At 48.1% G+C, this 13,858-nt stretch overlaps 5 protein-coding genes across 5 annotated transcripts; 1 reads left to right on the forward strand and 4 right to left on the reverse strand.

The window, feature by feature from the left end:
• Nucleotides 1-202: 202 nt before the first annotated feature.
• N7487_011085 (class I alpha-mannosidase 1A) lies at nucleotides 203-3,097 on the reverse strand (the record flags this gene model as incomplete). The annotated part of the gene is made up of 3 exons (XM_056878815.1): nucleotides 203-242; nucleotides 312-1,922; nucleotides 1,983-3,097. The coding sequence occupies 3 exons, from the start codon at nucleotides 3,095-3,097 to the stop codon at nucleotides 203-205; spliced, it is 2,766 nt and encodes a 921-aa protein (XP_056724134.1).
• Nucleotides 3,098-4,390: 1,293 nt separating this feature from the next.
• Nucleotides 4,391-4,900, reverse strand: N7487_011086 (uncharacterized protein; the record flags this gene model as incomplete). Its single annotated transcript, XM_056878816.1, has 1 exon — nucleotides 4,391-4,900. The coding sequence occupies one exon, from the start codon at nucleotides 4,898-4,900 to the stop codon at nucleotides 4,391-4,393; it is 510 nt and encodes a 169-aa protein (XP_056724135.1).
• A 399-nt stretch (nucleotides 4,901-5,299) lies between these two features.
• Nucleotides 5,300-8,211, reverse strand: atgI (autophagy protein ATG9; the record flags this gene model as incomplete). Its single annotated transcript, XM_056878817.1, has 2 exons — nucleotides 5,300-7,427; nucleotides 7,487-8,211. The coding sequence occupies 2 exons, from the start codon at nucleotides 8,209-8,211 to the stop codon at nucleotides 5,300-5,302; spliced, it is 2,853 nt and encodes a 950-aa protein (XP_056724136.1).
• Nucleotides 8,212-9,137: 926 nt separating this feature from the next.
• N7487_011088 (uncharacterized protein) lies at nucleotides 9,138-9,401 on the forward strand (the record flags this gene model as incomplete). Its single annotated transcript, XM_056878818.1, has 1 exon — nucleotides 9,138-9,401. The coding sequence occupies one exon, from the start codon at nucleotides 9,138-9,140 to the stop codon at nucleotides 9,399-9,401; it is 264 nt and encodes an 87-aa protein (XP_056724137.1).
• Nucleotides 9,402-10,762: 1,361 nt separating this feature from the next.
• On the reverse strand, nucleotides 10,763-12,444 carry N7487_011089 (uncharacterized protein; the record flags this gene model as incomplete). The annotated part of the gene is made up of 2 exons (XM_056878819.1): nucleotides 10,763-11,912; nucleotides 11,966-12,444. The coding sequence occupies 2 exons, from the start codon at nucleotides 12,442-12,444 to the stop codon at nucleotides 10,763-10,765; spliced, it is 1,629 nt and encodes a 542-aa protein (XP_056724138.1).
• Between the last annotated feature and the right edge of the window lie 1,414 nt (nucleotides 12,445-13,858).

Here is a 13,858-nt window from a genome sequence, read left to right on the forward strand (position 1 = left end):
CCCGTCAGACAGCTCATGCCGGTTTATGTGCCGGGTTTAAAGAGTTGGAGAGAGTTAAAAGGGCGGGGGCTTGGGAATTCGAGAGTCCCACTGCGGGTCAACCCTAAGGTACGCACTACGTTACTAGGACTATCAGGTACGTGTTTATAGAAGAAAGAACTTTCATTGGTATCAAAATGCAAAAAAACAAAACAAAACACAATTATGCAACCGGGCGTAAGAATGGATGCGCTTCGGTATTCCTACAAGAAAAAAAAATAGTCAGTGTTGGTCCAAAGTTGTTTGTTTACAGAGCTACGTCAATCACTTACAGAACATATTTATCCAAGTCCACGACAGTAGGGTCGCTGAACAAAAGGTAGAAGTACTTCAACGTCTCAGATAGCCAGAAAGACTCCATAGTATCCTTATGGATCGGCTTCTGGGCTGTGACATCGTGGATGGCCGAGTTGGCCAGCTCCGTTCGGGTATACTTCGAGATGGCTTCGAACATCTGCCACCCCTTGCGTCGCCAGGATTCGTCGCCAGTCAGACGATACATGATAAAGACCGACTCAATCGCCTCGGGCCGAAGGTAGTATTTCGGCGACGGGATACTGGTCATACCTGCTGGGAGGTGGTCTTTGCCGACTTCGGCGATGTGTGGTGAAGCGGGCGATGAAGTTGAACGAGGTGCATCTCGGTTCTGCAATTCAGCTTCACCGGGAGTAGGAGTCGGGATTGAAACAACCGACGATGCCTCCGCGTGATTTCCTAATGCAAGTCCATCGCGCTTGACCAACACGTCGCTGTCGTGGGGGTTTAATGAACCCGGCATGGGGATGGGCACAGACCCGCTCGCGGCTCCTTGAGGTGGGTCGTGCGCAATCATATTCACGCGCTGTTCGTAGCTGCTCTCTCCATTGCGGAACGAATGTCCTGCGCTGGGGTCTACACGCGAGTAGCGTGCCACGCCAGCCTCAAAGCGGGCTTGATCCCACTCGCAGGCTGAGCCTTTCTCACATGGCAAAAGGCGGAAGCGTTCAGGCATAATTCCAGTCTGTGTCGACTCGTAAGCCCAAACACAACCCTCGGTCAGTTTGGCTGCGAGTTCAAGATCACCATCGATGCCAAAGGCCTTGGCTCCTATGGCGAACATTCCGCCGACGAAACATGTCAAGTGTGTACCTTCGTATTCAAGATCAGTGGAAGTGAGCTCTGCGACTTTTCCAGGTGTCATTGGAGCGGTCAAGGCCATGAAGCGGATATCACGTCCACCTTTCACCATGGGCTGGAAAAGAAGATTCTTGCGGGCTGCAGTGGTTGCCTTTTTATACATATTCAGGTACTGATCGTTCAGGCCACCCAGTAGCAAGTATTCCTTGGGCAGGTATTCGTAGGTCGAGTCAGCCATTCCTCCCATAGTGTACACGTTATCGCGGGGTGAATTAGGAAGTCTCAAGCCGCCATTGCATTGCTCTGCTGATGGTGTATTTTGTTCGCGGGCCTGAATGCTAGGCTCATCCGCAGCTCGCGTATCGTTAACAGGTTTGGCATGTCCTTCGATGTTAGCGGTTATGCCGCGGGGGATCAGCTTCAAATAGCTCTCAAGGTCTGTCGGTGCAGCGTAAGGTTTGCGAGTCATCGTAGTAGTGCTCTCGGTCGTACTAGCGGCGTGCTGCTCGCGCGTAGGGCTGTTATCACGTGGGGGAGTAGCCTTGGAGTACTTGGAACATCCCTGTGCATTGACCCGTAGAGGCCACAGTCCAGGGATGCTTGTTGAATCTTGGATTTTCTCCAATTCGTTGGTAATCCGTGCAATCGCATCATAGTATTTGTCCCGTTTGGTCAATTGAGCCAAACGGGTAAATTCCAAGGAAAGGGAGCCAATTTCAGCCAGCCCAGCTCGAGAAGACGCCCGATGCGGTTTCGCAACAAACTCCCTGGGAAGATTCGGTTAGTCACCCTTAGATGATACAGAGACAGTCTGTGGCAAGACTTACGGGGCCCAGCGATAGTAAAGGTGTGGCATGCGGTTAGGAGTGTCAAAGGCACCAATGAGAACCTCAGCAAGTTCCTCTGCTTTCTCCAAAAGCACCGGATATCGATGACCAGAAATGTCATAGGCACCCAAAAGACCTCCAAGATAGCGGATCGTTGTCTCAAACATCGGAATATCGGCTCTCAGTGACGTTTTGAAATCAATGTTTTTGATCAGATCCAAAGCCTCGGAGAATTCATCCTTCAATTGCATAATCCAGAGAGTATCAATGGAATCAACCAATGTCGATCCCCAGCCATTGAATGGGTCTTCAAACTCCTTCGACAGGGGCTTGACTTCATCATGTCCCATCGCGATGTCCTTATAACCTTTCCAGGCATGCGCAAACTCAGCCTTGATAGTGCTAAGTCGTTGTAGACGTTCTTGCTTGTCGGAGCTCGACTCATCCTTGAACTTCGCTTGTAGCTTGGGGATCGTTTTCGACTGTCCCTTTGGCAGCTTAATCACCTCCTCTGCAGGGACGGGGAACCGTTCCGGGAATTTCTTCCACTTGGCCGTTGGGATGCCAGATTCAGGACGCTCCGCTGCCTTTCTGCCGGCTCCACCATTGTCAATCTCCTCTCCATTTGCACTGTTGAAGTTCTCCGTTGTCGGTGGTGACAAGCTGTCGGTGGCCCCCACCTTAGCCGGTTCCTTCACGGGTTCCTTCGCGGGTTCCTTTGTGGAGCCCTTTGCGGGGTCCTTCGGGTCATCCTTGATGGGCGTTTTCACCGGAGGAGTGTCGGAGGAAGCATCTTTAAAACGACCGCTATCCTTTGAGCCACTATTAGGACCCACAGGCGAGAGTATCTTCTCTGGCTGTGGTGGGGAGGTGGAGCCGCGGTAGGGATCGGGAAGCACACGGTTTTTACTCTCCTCGATGGCAGCAGCAACGGCGGGATTTTCAGGTTTGGGGTTCGCGGGTTGATTCGGATGAGCAGGATCGGGTGTATGAACGCCAGTAGACTCTTCAATGACTGTATAGCTCCAGTCGCGTGACCGCGCAAAGTGGAAGAACGTGAAAACGACAGCCGCCGCAAATATGACCAGAACTCGGTATCGGCGAGCTCGAAACATTGCGAGCGGTCACCGTTCAGGCTGTATTCTCCAAGGGGAAAAAAAGAAGAGAGAAAGCAAGAAAAGAAAAAAACAAGGAGATTAGCCAAGTCCAGATGAATCACGAGACTCCACAAGTAAATAAAAAGGATCCACATGCGAGAGCCTCCGCGTTCTATTTTGGTCTTTCTCTTCTTTGGCATCTTCTTGTTCCTGTATGTCTTTACCTTGGGTATTTTTCTAATTTTTCTATATCTCTTGTCTCGAGAGAAAGAGATCTCTTCCAATTATTTCGATAATCACAACAATTCCCCAATGCTCTAGAAAACCCGCGGTTCTTGGGCCTCAAAACATGGTGGGGATCTCAGCCCAGACGCTTTTTAGGGCGAATTGGCAAGGCTGTTTCAACGCCGATCATTGGCCCCGGATTCCGGACTGCGACTGAATTAAATGCATGTAACCCGCAAGGGTCTTCAAATGGGCCTATCATCAATCGGTTTTTCTGCTAGTTCTTGTGAAAATGCTGCTGTCCCAAATGTGGTCCACAGGGCCCATCCGGTTAACCCCTGTATCCTGCAGCTGACAGGGATACATAACACTCCGTTAAATACTCCGTACGATGACAATTGCATGCCGTGGCGCATGTCCAACGATCATAGCCGGAAAATATACCTTATACGTAGTACAAAATGCACGAGTATAATGATCTTGATTCGGCATTATGAATTGGTAAGCTGTGTCCCGAAGTCGGCCCCAGAGTCCCTACTAATCTATATAAGGGGCTAGAAGAACAACTTCCACAGACCAATGTAGCTAATTTTAGACAAGGCCAAGAGATTTAATCCTGACTACGGAGTAAATATACAAGCTATCTGGAGCTCAGTCCCATAGAATACATCAGTCATTCCCTAGGAACATGCCCAATCCATAAAAGGCTTTGTGTCGTCCAGTAGTCTATCTGGTACAGTTGTAAACAATCCATGTCTGACAGCTAAACCGAGTTGTATATATTGATACTTTACGATTTGTATTACACGTTGGCAGTTGTGTGGTGGGGATCAGGGCAGACACATCAATGGGTTCTCTGTATACCTCTACCCCATCCCTTGTCATTTACATTGACTCAACAGCTTTAGTATTTTGGATTACCTATTCTAACTAGTCTAGAGAGCCAGAGCTAAATTACTGTTCAGAGAAATCCTAAACGACTTCTCGCTCGCCTGAATCTCGAGTTTCCAGCCGCTAATATATAGTGAAATCGCAAACCACAAAAAAAGCCGATTTCCATCAGGAGCACCACACTCAGATAGACTTTCAAACCCAATGCCATTTCATTCCCAGCCTCTGGAAATAACCAAACAAAGCATTCTTAGGCACATATCCAGCATATCTCATTTGCCATGCAGCTGCAAACGAGCCCTCAATTGGACCCAACTCCCCAAACCCAAGGATTTCCAATGCCCACGGTGTCAACAATGCCACAATACCCAATGCAATCAGCATGGCGTATGCAGGATGTTCCATTGCAAAGCCAACAGCAGCATTTCTGCTTTGGGTTGCAGCATCAGAAGCAGCTCGCGCCATCTCCGCGCCGGATTTGATTGCATTCTCTAAGCCGTGGAGGATAGCCTGTGCTATGGCGTCTGTCCAATTATCGGTGGAGATTTCTTCGTTCAGCTCTTTGCCAAGCAAGTGGGGATCTTCGGCATTGAGAATCTTGGTGACAATAGCGGAAGCGATGGACTCTGGGGATCGGGGGTCGGTGTGAGGGTGTGGCTTTTTCGTCGGTCTTCCCGAGATACAGCCGTAGATGAAGTCTAGCATCTTGTTTGAGAGTTGTGGTGGATATTAACGTCACGTATGGGAAATCTGAAAAGGAAGGCGCGTTAAGAGTGATAGGGAAGATATAGGGAAGGTGGGGGTGATATATTAGTATGTGAAAGCGTTCGCATGCATAGATGCCCAAGGGACAAAGTATGAGTGCCTGATATGCATGGGTGCATGCGGCCACCCTGTAGGTGGTTCTAACTTCACCTACCTAGGTATGTACTCAAGATTACTAACTACATCATAATAGATAACAGCATGATAGAGCAATATAAAAGGTTCGCCATGAGATACTAAACTCCACATCAAATGGTCATATATCGTGTCTGAGGCATATAAGCTGTGATCTTCCTAAAGTCTACCACTACCCTAGAAGTTGCATAGGAGAACGAATATCTAGATCCCCACATTAGTCCGCCTGCCTTCAGTATTGGCTTTCTGGAACTGCTGGATTAAACCCAAAACGCCACCCCCGCCAGCGATTTCGTCGATATTTTCGCCTTCATCGCCCTCAGTGGGATCATCCTCGTCCCTGCTGAGTGGGTTCATGCGCCAAGAATCGCCGAGGTTGCTGTCACTAGTACCTGCACCTGCACTGGAAGTACCGGTACGAGCACCGGACTGCCGTGTTGCTGAATCGCGGCCATCTTGGGATAGCGGTTCTTCCTCGTCATCGATAGGATCCGTAGACGGGTGCTGGGAACGTCCGAGCCGAGAGCGCTGGTGCTGCTGGGGGGTGGTTCGGGCTGCGGCGCGGAACCCAGTGGTCGATGGTTGGTGGTGCGGGTCAAGGAGCATGGATGGGGCAGGAGAGCGGTGATCAAACCCTCCCATTTGCCTTATTTTAGAGGCGCCCATCATTGATTGAGGGCCGAATGACATACCGGAGGTCGGCCCAGTACGTGCCTGGAGATGGTCAAGGCGATCAGGAAGAGTACCGAACTCGCCTGCAGTGGGCGAGCCGAGGGTTGGCAAGGTTGGCGGTGGGTGGAATGGTCGCCGGCTGGTAGGTTGATTGGTGGTACCGTAGTTGTCCAAGAAGCCATAGTAGGAAGCCAGCATTTTGCCGTCTTTAGTTGAGAAGTAATCTGTGCGCAGATCTTGTTTGCCAGGATCCCGACGCGCGGGTCCGGCTTGGGAGAGCACATTTGTGCCCTTCTTGAAGTCGAAGACGGCAAAAGAGCAGAGATAGCCTACACCATCAACGTGCACGGTGAACTCCCGGAAGAAGTCAATGAGGCGGTCACTGCACTTGGGCAAACTGAACCACAGGACGAAAGGAGTGAAAATCATGCTCAAGATCTCTTCCAAGAATATCACAATTTTCATTTGATAGAGGATTGCAAATTCTTTCCGCACGTCATCGCTATGCAAACGTCCCTTCCATCCAGACGGGAAGTAATGTGTAAAATCAATCAGCTCGAGAAGTGCATATTCGGGGTCGAAAACATCAGTCTCTTCAGGTGCTAGCCCTCGCGCAAAAGCCCAGACTGTACCGAAAATACCAAGATAGAATAGTACAGTCCGGTCAGGAGTAATCTCAAACCCAAGGAAGAGCTCCGGATCTATCACCGAGGCAAGAGCCAACACTGAGGCAAGAGCCCCAGAGATGAAAGCAACGAAACGAGCCACTTGAACGGTTTTATCCTTGGGAAATTGGTCCACATAGCGACTGGCGAATGGATAGGACATGTTAATTCGACGCTCAAAGAGATGCCAAAGCTCATTGAACTCGCGGAATTTCCATTCCGCCATAGGTGTATATTGACGGGAACCAATTTGGCCCGGATTCTTCTTGAACTCGTTGAAGTACCGGAAGAAGTAGTGCATCATAAAATAGACCACAATAAAGGGCGCTACGAAGATATTCATGACGCCAGCGAAAACAAAGCGCCGGCGTAAGCCATCACTCAGCGCTCTTCGATGCGTGTCCTTGAGGAAAAGGGTTCGCAGTTGGCCTTGCTCATTAAAGACATAGTCCATGACACAAAGATTGAGGTTCCATTCCATGGTTCGGGAGAATAGTTGTCGATTTTTGAGGAATGGAATAGGGAGAGTGAGGTCCAAAATATCTTTGTTTACCAATGCGATCATGTAGTTCTCCTTGCGCATTAGGCGGTTGGCAATATCGTGAGCGTCCATTCGCTGCTTTGACTGGCTGCCCAAAAATCTTCGGTGTTTTGTAGAAACCGCAGCCGCGGTAGATGGGTTCGAGTCTCTCAGCGCCATCAGTCGACTGACCACTTCTTGCCAGGAAATCGTCTGGACCTCGGCATCTGAAACGCCGAGCAGGTAGAGGTAAAAGTCATGCAGATGTTTGAGCCTGCGAATGTCTAGCAGGTACTGAAAAAGCTTCCCGATCCAGAAGAAGCTGAAGAGCCACAACAAAAATGTGGACGACCCGGACATATTTGCTGTGCATTGGGGAATGAGGATATCATCCAGAGTCTTGCTCCGCCGGACCTTAGTATAATCAATGCAGTTGGTTAAAAATGTAGAAAAACCAACAACGAATGCAAATGTCCTGTATGTACTGTCAGCTTCTCCTATGATTCTCTGGAAAGGGTATTATCATGGACCCACATGAGGTTCAGCACCCGGGTCAGCAGAATGGACCAAATTCCGTTCCCTAAGAAGTATATATAGACATCCTTTAAGAAGTTATCCAGATCCTCGACGTTTGCCCACCGCCACATTGCTTTCTTTTTGGGATCAACATTGGCAAGGCCGGGGTGTTGGCCGGTGAACCATCTCCCTATGGGATGACTGCCTTCACTGGGCGGTTGTTGATGGGCTCCTCGTTCATTCCAGCGGGCTCCCGTAGGTTGTGAGGATGGTCCGGGACTGGGGCTTCTTCGTCGATTCGAACGGTCATGGGATCGGGGAGGAGGAGGTAACCGTGATTTCAGGTCTTCGTGATGACCTTCTACCAGAAGAGACTGAGGGACGTCTTCATCATGATCATCAAGCTCATAGCCGAGTGGCGATTCCTGAGGCATCCATCGAGGCCGGGACAACTTGCGACGACGGGTGCCGGATGGAGAAGCTCGCTCTTCAGGTGCCTTGCCCGACCGTGCTTGGTCGAGCAATGCAGTGCTGGGGCTGATTATTTCACTGTCTTGCGCATCTGCTAGTGCATCCTCCAGTTCTCTGTCACTAAAGTGTTCCTGCTGGTCATCTATGACCAAACCGGCACGTTCTTCGAGATCAGAGTATTCGGACCCGGCGTCATGTTGGCGAATGGTCTCGTAGACCGATGGTGAGCCCGTTGGGGGTAGGAACCGCGATAAGATGTTAGAGGACATCATTTTGGATCAGACTGAAGGCTATAGTCAGACCACTCATGGCAACAGCTTCAGAAGCCAGTGATAGTGGTGATGAAATGCCATCCAGCGGCGTTTGATAATGCGGAGAAATGGGGATCACTATCAATACAGGAGACCGAATGTTATCGGGTTGAAAATGGGTATGTGCCCTGATTAAGGTGATTGTACCAGCTTATAAAGAAGTATGCATCTGACCTAGTCCTCGTGATAACAGTCACCAGGAGCTGTGATCATTCCCAGGTTCCCCAAACCTCCCGATAAAGCTATGATGACATAAAGAAGGGGGGAAACGGGATTGCAGCCTCAGGCAGATATCCTTAAAAGTCATGTGGGTGGTGGCACACCCGTGGACGTCATGTGATATGTGACTATAGCTCGGGTAACCGATTAACTTAGAGGTCAGGTCACCATCTTACTAATAATGTCATGTGATGATAAAGGTCAGGTCACTAGTTCGTACCATGAATAAATTTCAATTGTATTGCCTACCTAGGTAAGAACTAGTTAAGGAAGCGGTAAAGGTAAAATGTTTGGAAATGGTATTAAAATTTCAGAGGTCGGGTCACGTGCTAAATGGTGACCTGACCTCTGAGTTAATCGGTGACCCGAGCTGCCTTCTGATGTGATGCTACTTATCATCTTATCTTATCTTATCTCCACAGGTGATATAGATGGATGGATAGATGGATGGACGGACCTCGGGATGGTTAGGGGCTATAAATGCGTCCACAATATATATTATTACCCGGTGCTTGCCAAGTAACCTAATATGCCCGAAAGGGGATTTGACTATTTAGCAAGGACTAATACCTATACACCATATTTTTACTACGAAAAATTCTTTCTTCCTTCTCACTCACTGCTACTGTAGCCAATTCAATCATCGATTCCCTTCGATTTTGCCGAGGATGGATCCCTTTGCTAAACTTCCAGCGGAAATCATTTTGTTAATTCTCGAATCCTGCTGTGACTTTACCGGCTTAGACGGTCTGCAACAGATATCTCCCTGGGTGGAGCAGGTATTCGATACCTCTTATAAGACTGTCACCGAACATGTCCTGAAGAACTGTTCCTTCACCTTGGAGGGGCTCCACCATGAATTCACGCTCCTAGCCACTATCGCTCCTAGCCACTATCGCTTCTACAACATTCACCCCCACAGCCATGCTTGAACAGCTTGATAGCTTTTCAGGGAAGATCGTGCGGCCGGTTTCCATATCCACCATCAACTCATTAGTTGCAGTACGCCAGGCTGTGAGTACAGCGGCAAAAGTCCACCTTACTGCCTGCACTTGTCTCCAGCATTTTTTGACTCGTCTCGAGTCAGCAAACCCTCGCCGTCCAATTGCTTCTCCGAATGACGGTTTTGAATGGTTGCACAGAAGACTTCCAGAACTCAAAAGTGAAACGTACCAATTTAGGGTCGATTCACCGTCATGAATCGAGTCTTATCGAATGCATCACGGCCTCTGGAATCTAGAGCTCTTCGGCCACATCTATAAGGCGGCATCTACACGCTGGTCATGGTCTACGCATGATCTGAATTGCTTCGTTGAACAATATGTGGAATGGTGTCGGTTTCAGTCGGGGCTGGAAGGAATCCAGACGATCTCAGAATGCGTGGTCGATCTGTGTCCCACTGAGCCAACTATTCTGAATCGTCGATTTTCATTCCTTATTGCCATTCCGTCGCCAAGCGATTTGGCGCTGCAAACATGTTGGTCTCTGCCAGTGGTTCCCGTTGATACTCAAGTTAATGCCGCATGGGGTCGACTTCGGTGTTTCCCTAAGAGACGAAATACCGTTCTCAATTATTACAATGCGGTGCTTCGTGGTGGAGCCAAGGGTCCTCCTAACCCTCTCTGGGAATTAGATTTCCGGGCATTTCGACGAGTTGGTATACCTCTCTGGGACAGGTGGCGATTGTACCAGATGAGACTTATGAAAATTTCTCGTAGTGTGCTCTCACCGGAGGGCAATTTAGTTGGTGGGGAGGCAGATTGCATCGAATGGTCACGGTGGGGTGTTATTTATACGTGGTGTAGTCTAGCAGAGGATGATGATGTGCTTCTAGAGTTTAGAAAATAAACCTGAGCACATTTAGAGGAACTTCCGAGATCAATTAACAGCACGCAGTCGAACCCATCATAGACTACTCCCATAGGGTAGACGACTTCCCTCTTTGCTATAAGATCCTTACTTTGATCGAAACACCCAAGACGACGATTGCTTCAGTGTTTTAAAGCAATTTTAAAGCTCGTCGTTGCTCGTCCTCTAATCGTAAGACATTATTTTATGTCGTTTATTGGAGCTTAATATATTGTAGTATAATAGGCAGAGCTTATGACGAGAAATAATGTCCGCAGAGATGAGCATCTAAAGACGATGGAAACAGTGAGGCTTTATGAGGGGGAGTCCAAGCAAGCAGCTCAATTCAATAATACGACGATTTTGTGCCTTAACACCCAGAGATGATTGCACGCAGGGACTAATTTACACTCGTGACAGCATTGACTCTAGATTGAGATTATCATCAAATGTCGTCACGAAATCTGTTGTCATCTGGATCTTTCCAAAAAAGTTTGAGATCATCTTCATCCTCCCGTTCATCCACAGTCCTACCATTTGGAATACAAGGATCTATGCCTTCAACCTTCAGCCATGGCAGTTTGGCATCTTTTTCAAGCGCCAGTTGCTGAATTTGGGCATTGACATCTATATCCGATTCGTAATCGAGATAGGGGGTCCACCTATCCACAGGTTCTCCGAGCCCGTAAATCCGGAGAGAGTCAAGAGTAGACGGGATATGATCAACAAGATTGAAAGACTTCGAGTCAAACTGCGTCTTGCCATCTCCTACACCTCGAGCTAGATAGCATAGCGTATGGGCTCCAATACTGAGGTTCTTGAGGTGTGGAAAGTCTTTGAGGGAGACGCGTGCGGGTGCAATTTCCGCAATTCCCGCGGTAGCTAGCTCCTGTAGCTCGTCTGCCCATTGCTCCTCATACTCTTCTTGTTCTTCTTTGGTCATTTCACCTTCGTCGGGTTCATATTCCTCATCATACAGTTCTTGTCGAGGTGTCTGGCTCTCCATATCCAGATTCAATTCTTCTAGAGTCTGGCGATGTATCCAAAGGGACTTGAGTATCGGAGTCACGTGTAACATGGGGTGGCCACCTCCTGGGTATTGACGACCACCGATAGCGGAGGTAAAACATTTCAAGGCCTTCGCTGATTCGATAATACGGCAAAGATCCCAACTTTGCATTACAGAGTGTGTAAAGCTGATCTTGCTATAGTTGGCGGAACGGGGAGGAGGCGGTATTCCGGCGTCATTACTCCACGTTACCAGCTTGAAAGCGACCGTTTCAACAGCCGGTAGTTCACGAATCATATTAAGCCGATGATAATATGGGTCTTCAACGTACTCACTACGTTCGTTGAGCTTATCGTCAGGGTGGAAGCTGAAATTTCGTAGATTTTGGCAGTACGGCACCGACTCCGTAGAGGCCCGATATATCAACCTCTGGAGAAGATTCACCCTCTCATAATCCCCAGTAGATGGAGATCGAATGTATTCCAGTAATGGATACATTGATATGGATTCAAGATTCGGAGCAGCTGCAACTAAGAGCGTAATAAGGGCATCTTTGAACTGAAGTGCTTCCTCGTCTGAATCACATCTATATTGCTAGTGAGTAACAAAATTGAAGCGTAGATGGGGATAAAAGCCTACTCGAAATTAGCAGGGTTACGTGAAAGCATAAATAAAATTGACTCGCGCTCCTGTGTATTTTGGAAGCCGGCGCCTAGGATTGCTTGCTTGAGTCTGTTGATGTCCTCGGGGGAAAGTACAGAATTTTGGGTAGAAAAGTCAGAAGTAAACTCGATCATTCCAGTTCCGTACAAGTCCACACGACGAAGATAATCTCCCAGAGATGGAAATCGTAAAATAGCAAGCAGTGTGTCTAACCCAGCTTGGAGTACAGCTCCATGTGTTTGCGGTAGCTTCTCTCGGCCAAACTTCAATTGGTGATATTTCTGACGATTTTTCACATTACATAGAGCATGTATTCCACGGCTTTGCTGCGACAAGGCCATGATGTCGTGCACCGGGGGCCTGACCACGTTGAGCAGCAAACCACTGGGAAGATTCCGCAGGGACGGCATTTTTGCCTGCGTAGCAATACGTCGAATCAAAGTAGTTCGGGACATGCCTAAGTTGAAGAGGAAAGGGGAAAAGTAAGTAGGAGGAAGGAGGAAAGGAGGAAAGGAGGAGCGAAATACTGAAACTTGATGTCTTAGCACTAGGGCCTCGGCAGAAATCTGTACCAAGTACCAGTTCACTACTAACTTCTACCACCACCAGCTCTACATTACGCTACCTGCAAGCTGCGAGAGTACCCCAGCACTGTGAGTTGTATCAAGAGGTGTGTTGAGATCTACAAACTAGTAGACGAGATCATGAAAGCACAATGTATTGTATTGTATTGGGGGTATGAAGTTGTACAGAGTATAGAGGAAAGAGATACCACACTAGTCTTATTACGGGGCGAGAGATCGTGTGACACTTAAACAAAGTGAAATTGCGAAGCTGGCGTGCAGGGATCAACTCCAATTTGAGTGTGGTGTGAACATCTAGAACAAATCCATTGACCATACAATTCTGCACTGATTATTTGTCGAATACCAAGTTGAATATATATTAGTACATATGTCCACGGGTAGTTACATGGTGGAGATAAGGTATTATACCCAGAAAATCATATGATAACTGGTACTAAGCATACCATCCAAAAGTCCATAATACAGTTAGTCATCGATATCCGCACCCCTGGACCCGTGGTCAGGTTATTGAAATAGCAGGTTTTGCCATTTTTAGTTAGGGAGAGCCATGAATATATGCTATTCAGGCGATACATTGTCGAACCATTATTTACATGTGCAGGGCGATACCATAAGCCATGGTAGAAGTCTCACAGCTGAGCCCAGCTTGTGAATCACACTCTATGGATCCTTCGGAGTGATTAAATCTGGAACCACAATTGTGTTAGCATAATGAATCAATTCCTCCAATTCTTTCAAGACCTCATCAATATTTGCCGAGTTTGAGTCCTTAATAATGCGAGTTGACCGCCATTGCCTGTGAGTTGTAGGTATGGATGCCTGGTGGAGAACCGATTATGGAAAGAACATTGGCTTCGGTAAGACGGTAAGGTACTATCTGTATCCGTCGCAGGAACAGAACCTTGCACCCATGTACTTTGTAGACATGTGGAGATTAAGGGAGGAGGCTAGCAAGCTTTTGATACAAGAATGCCACTGTACGCCCTAGTAACCGCAGGCTTTTCTTTTTCGGTTTGAGGAAAGCTCTACCAAAATACAATTTCAAATTTTGCCATTGGAGGGCAGGTTGTTTCTGTTTGTCTAAGGCCCTGCTTCCCCCTATTGTCCTGTCAATGTCCAAGCAGCTGGAGACTTGAGCAAAAAGAAAGAAAGAATGAAGTCCATTCTATGTCTACGGCCTTTGGGCCTGGCGGGCTTGGCTCTTGTTGATGCTCAGCAATTTTCGCAGTATTCTTATGACTGGGAATCTCTGGATTTGACGGAGCCATGTTTCTTGGCTGTG

This window comes from Penicillium crustosum (assembly GCF_028827405.1).
Source record: "Penicillium crustosum strain IBT 35664 chromosome Unknown utg000005l_segment0_segment0, whole genome shotgun sequence".
NCBI lineage: Eukaryota > Fungi > Ascomycota > Eurotiomycetes > Eurotiales > Aspergillaceae > Penicillium > Penicillium crustosum.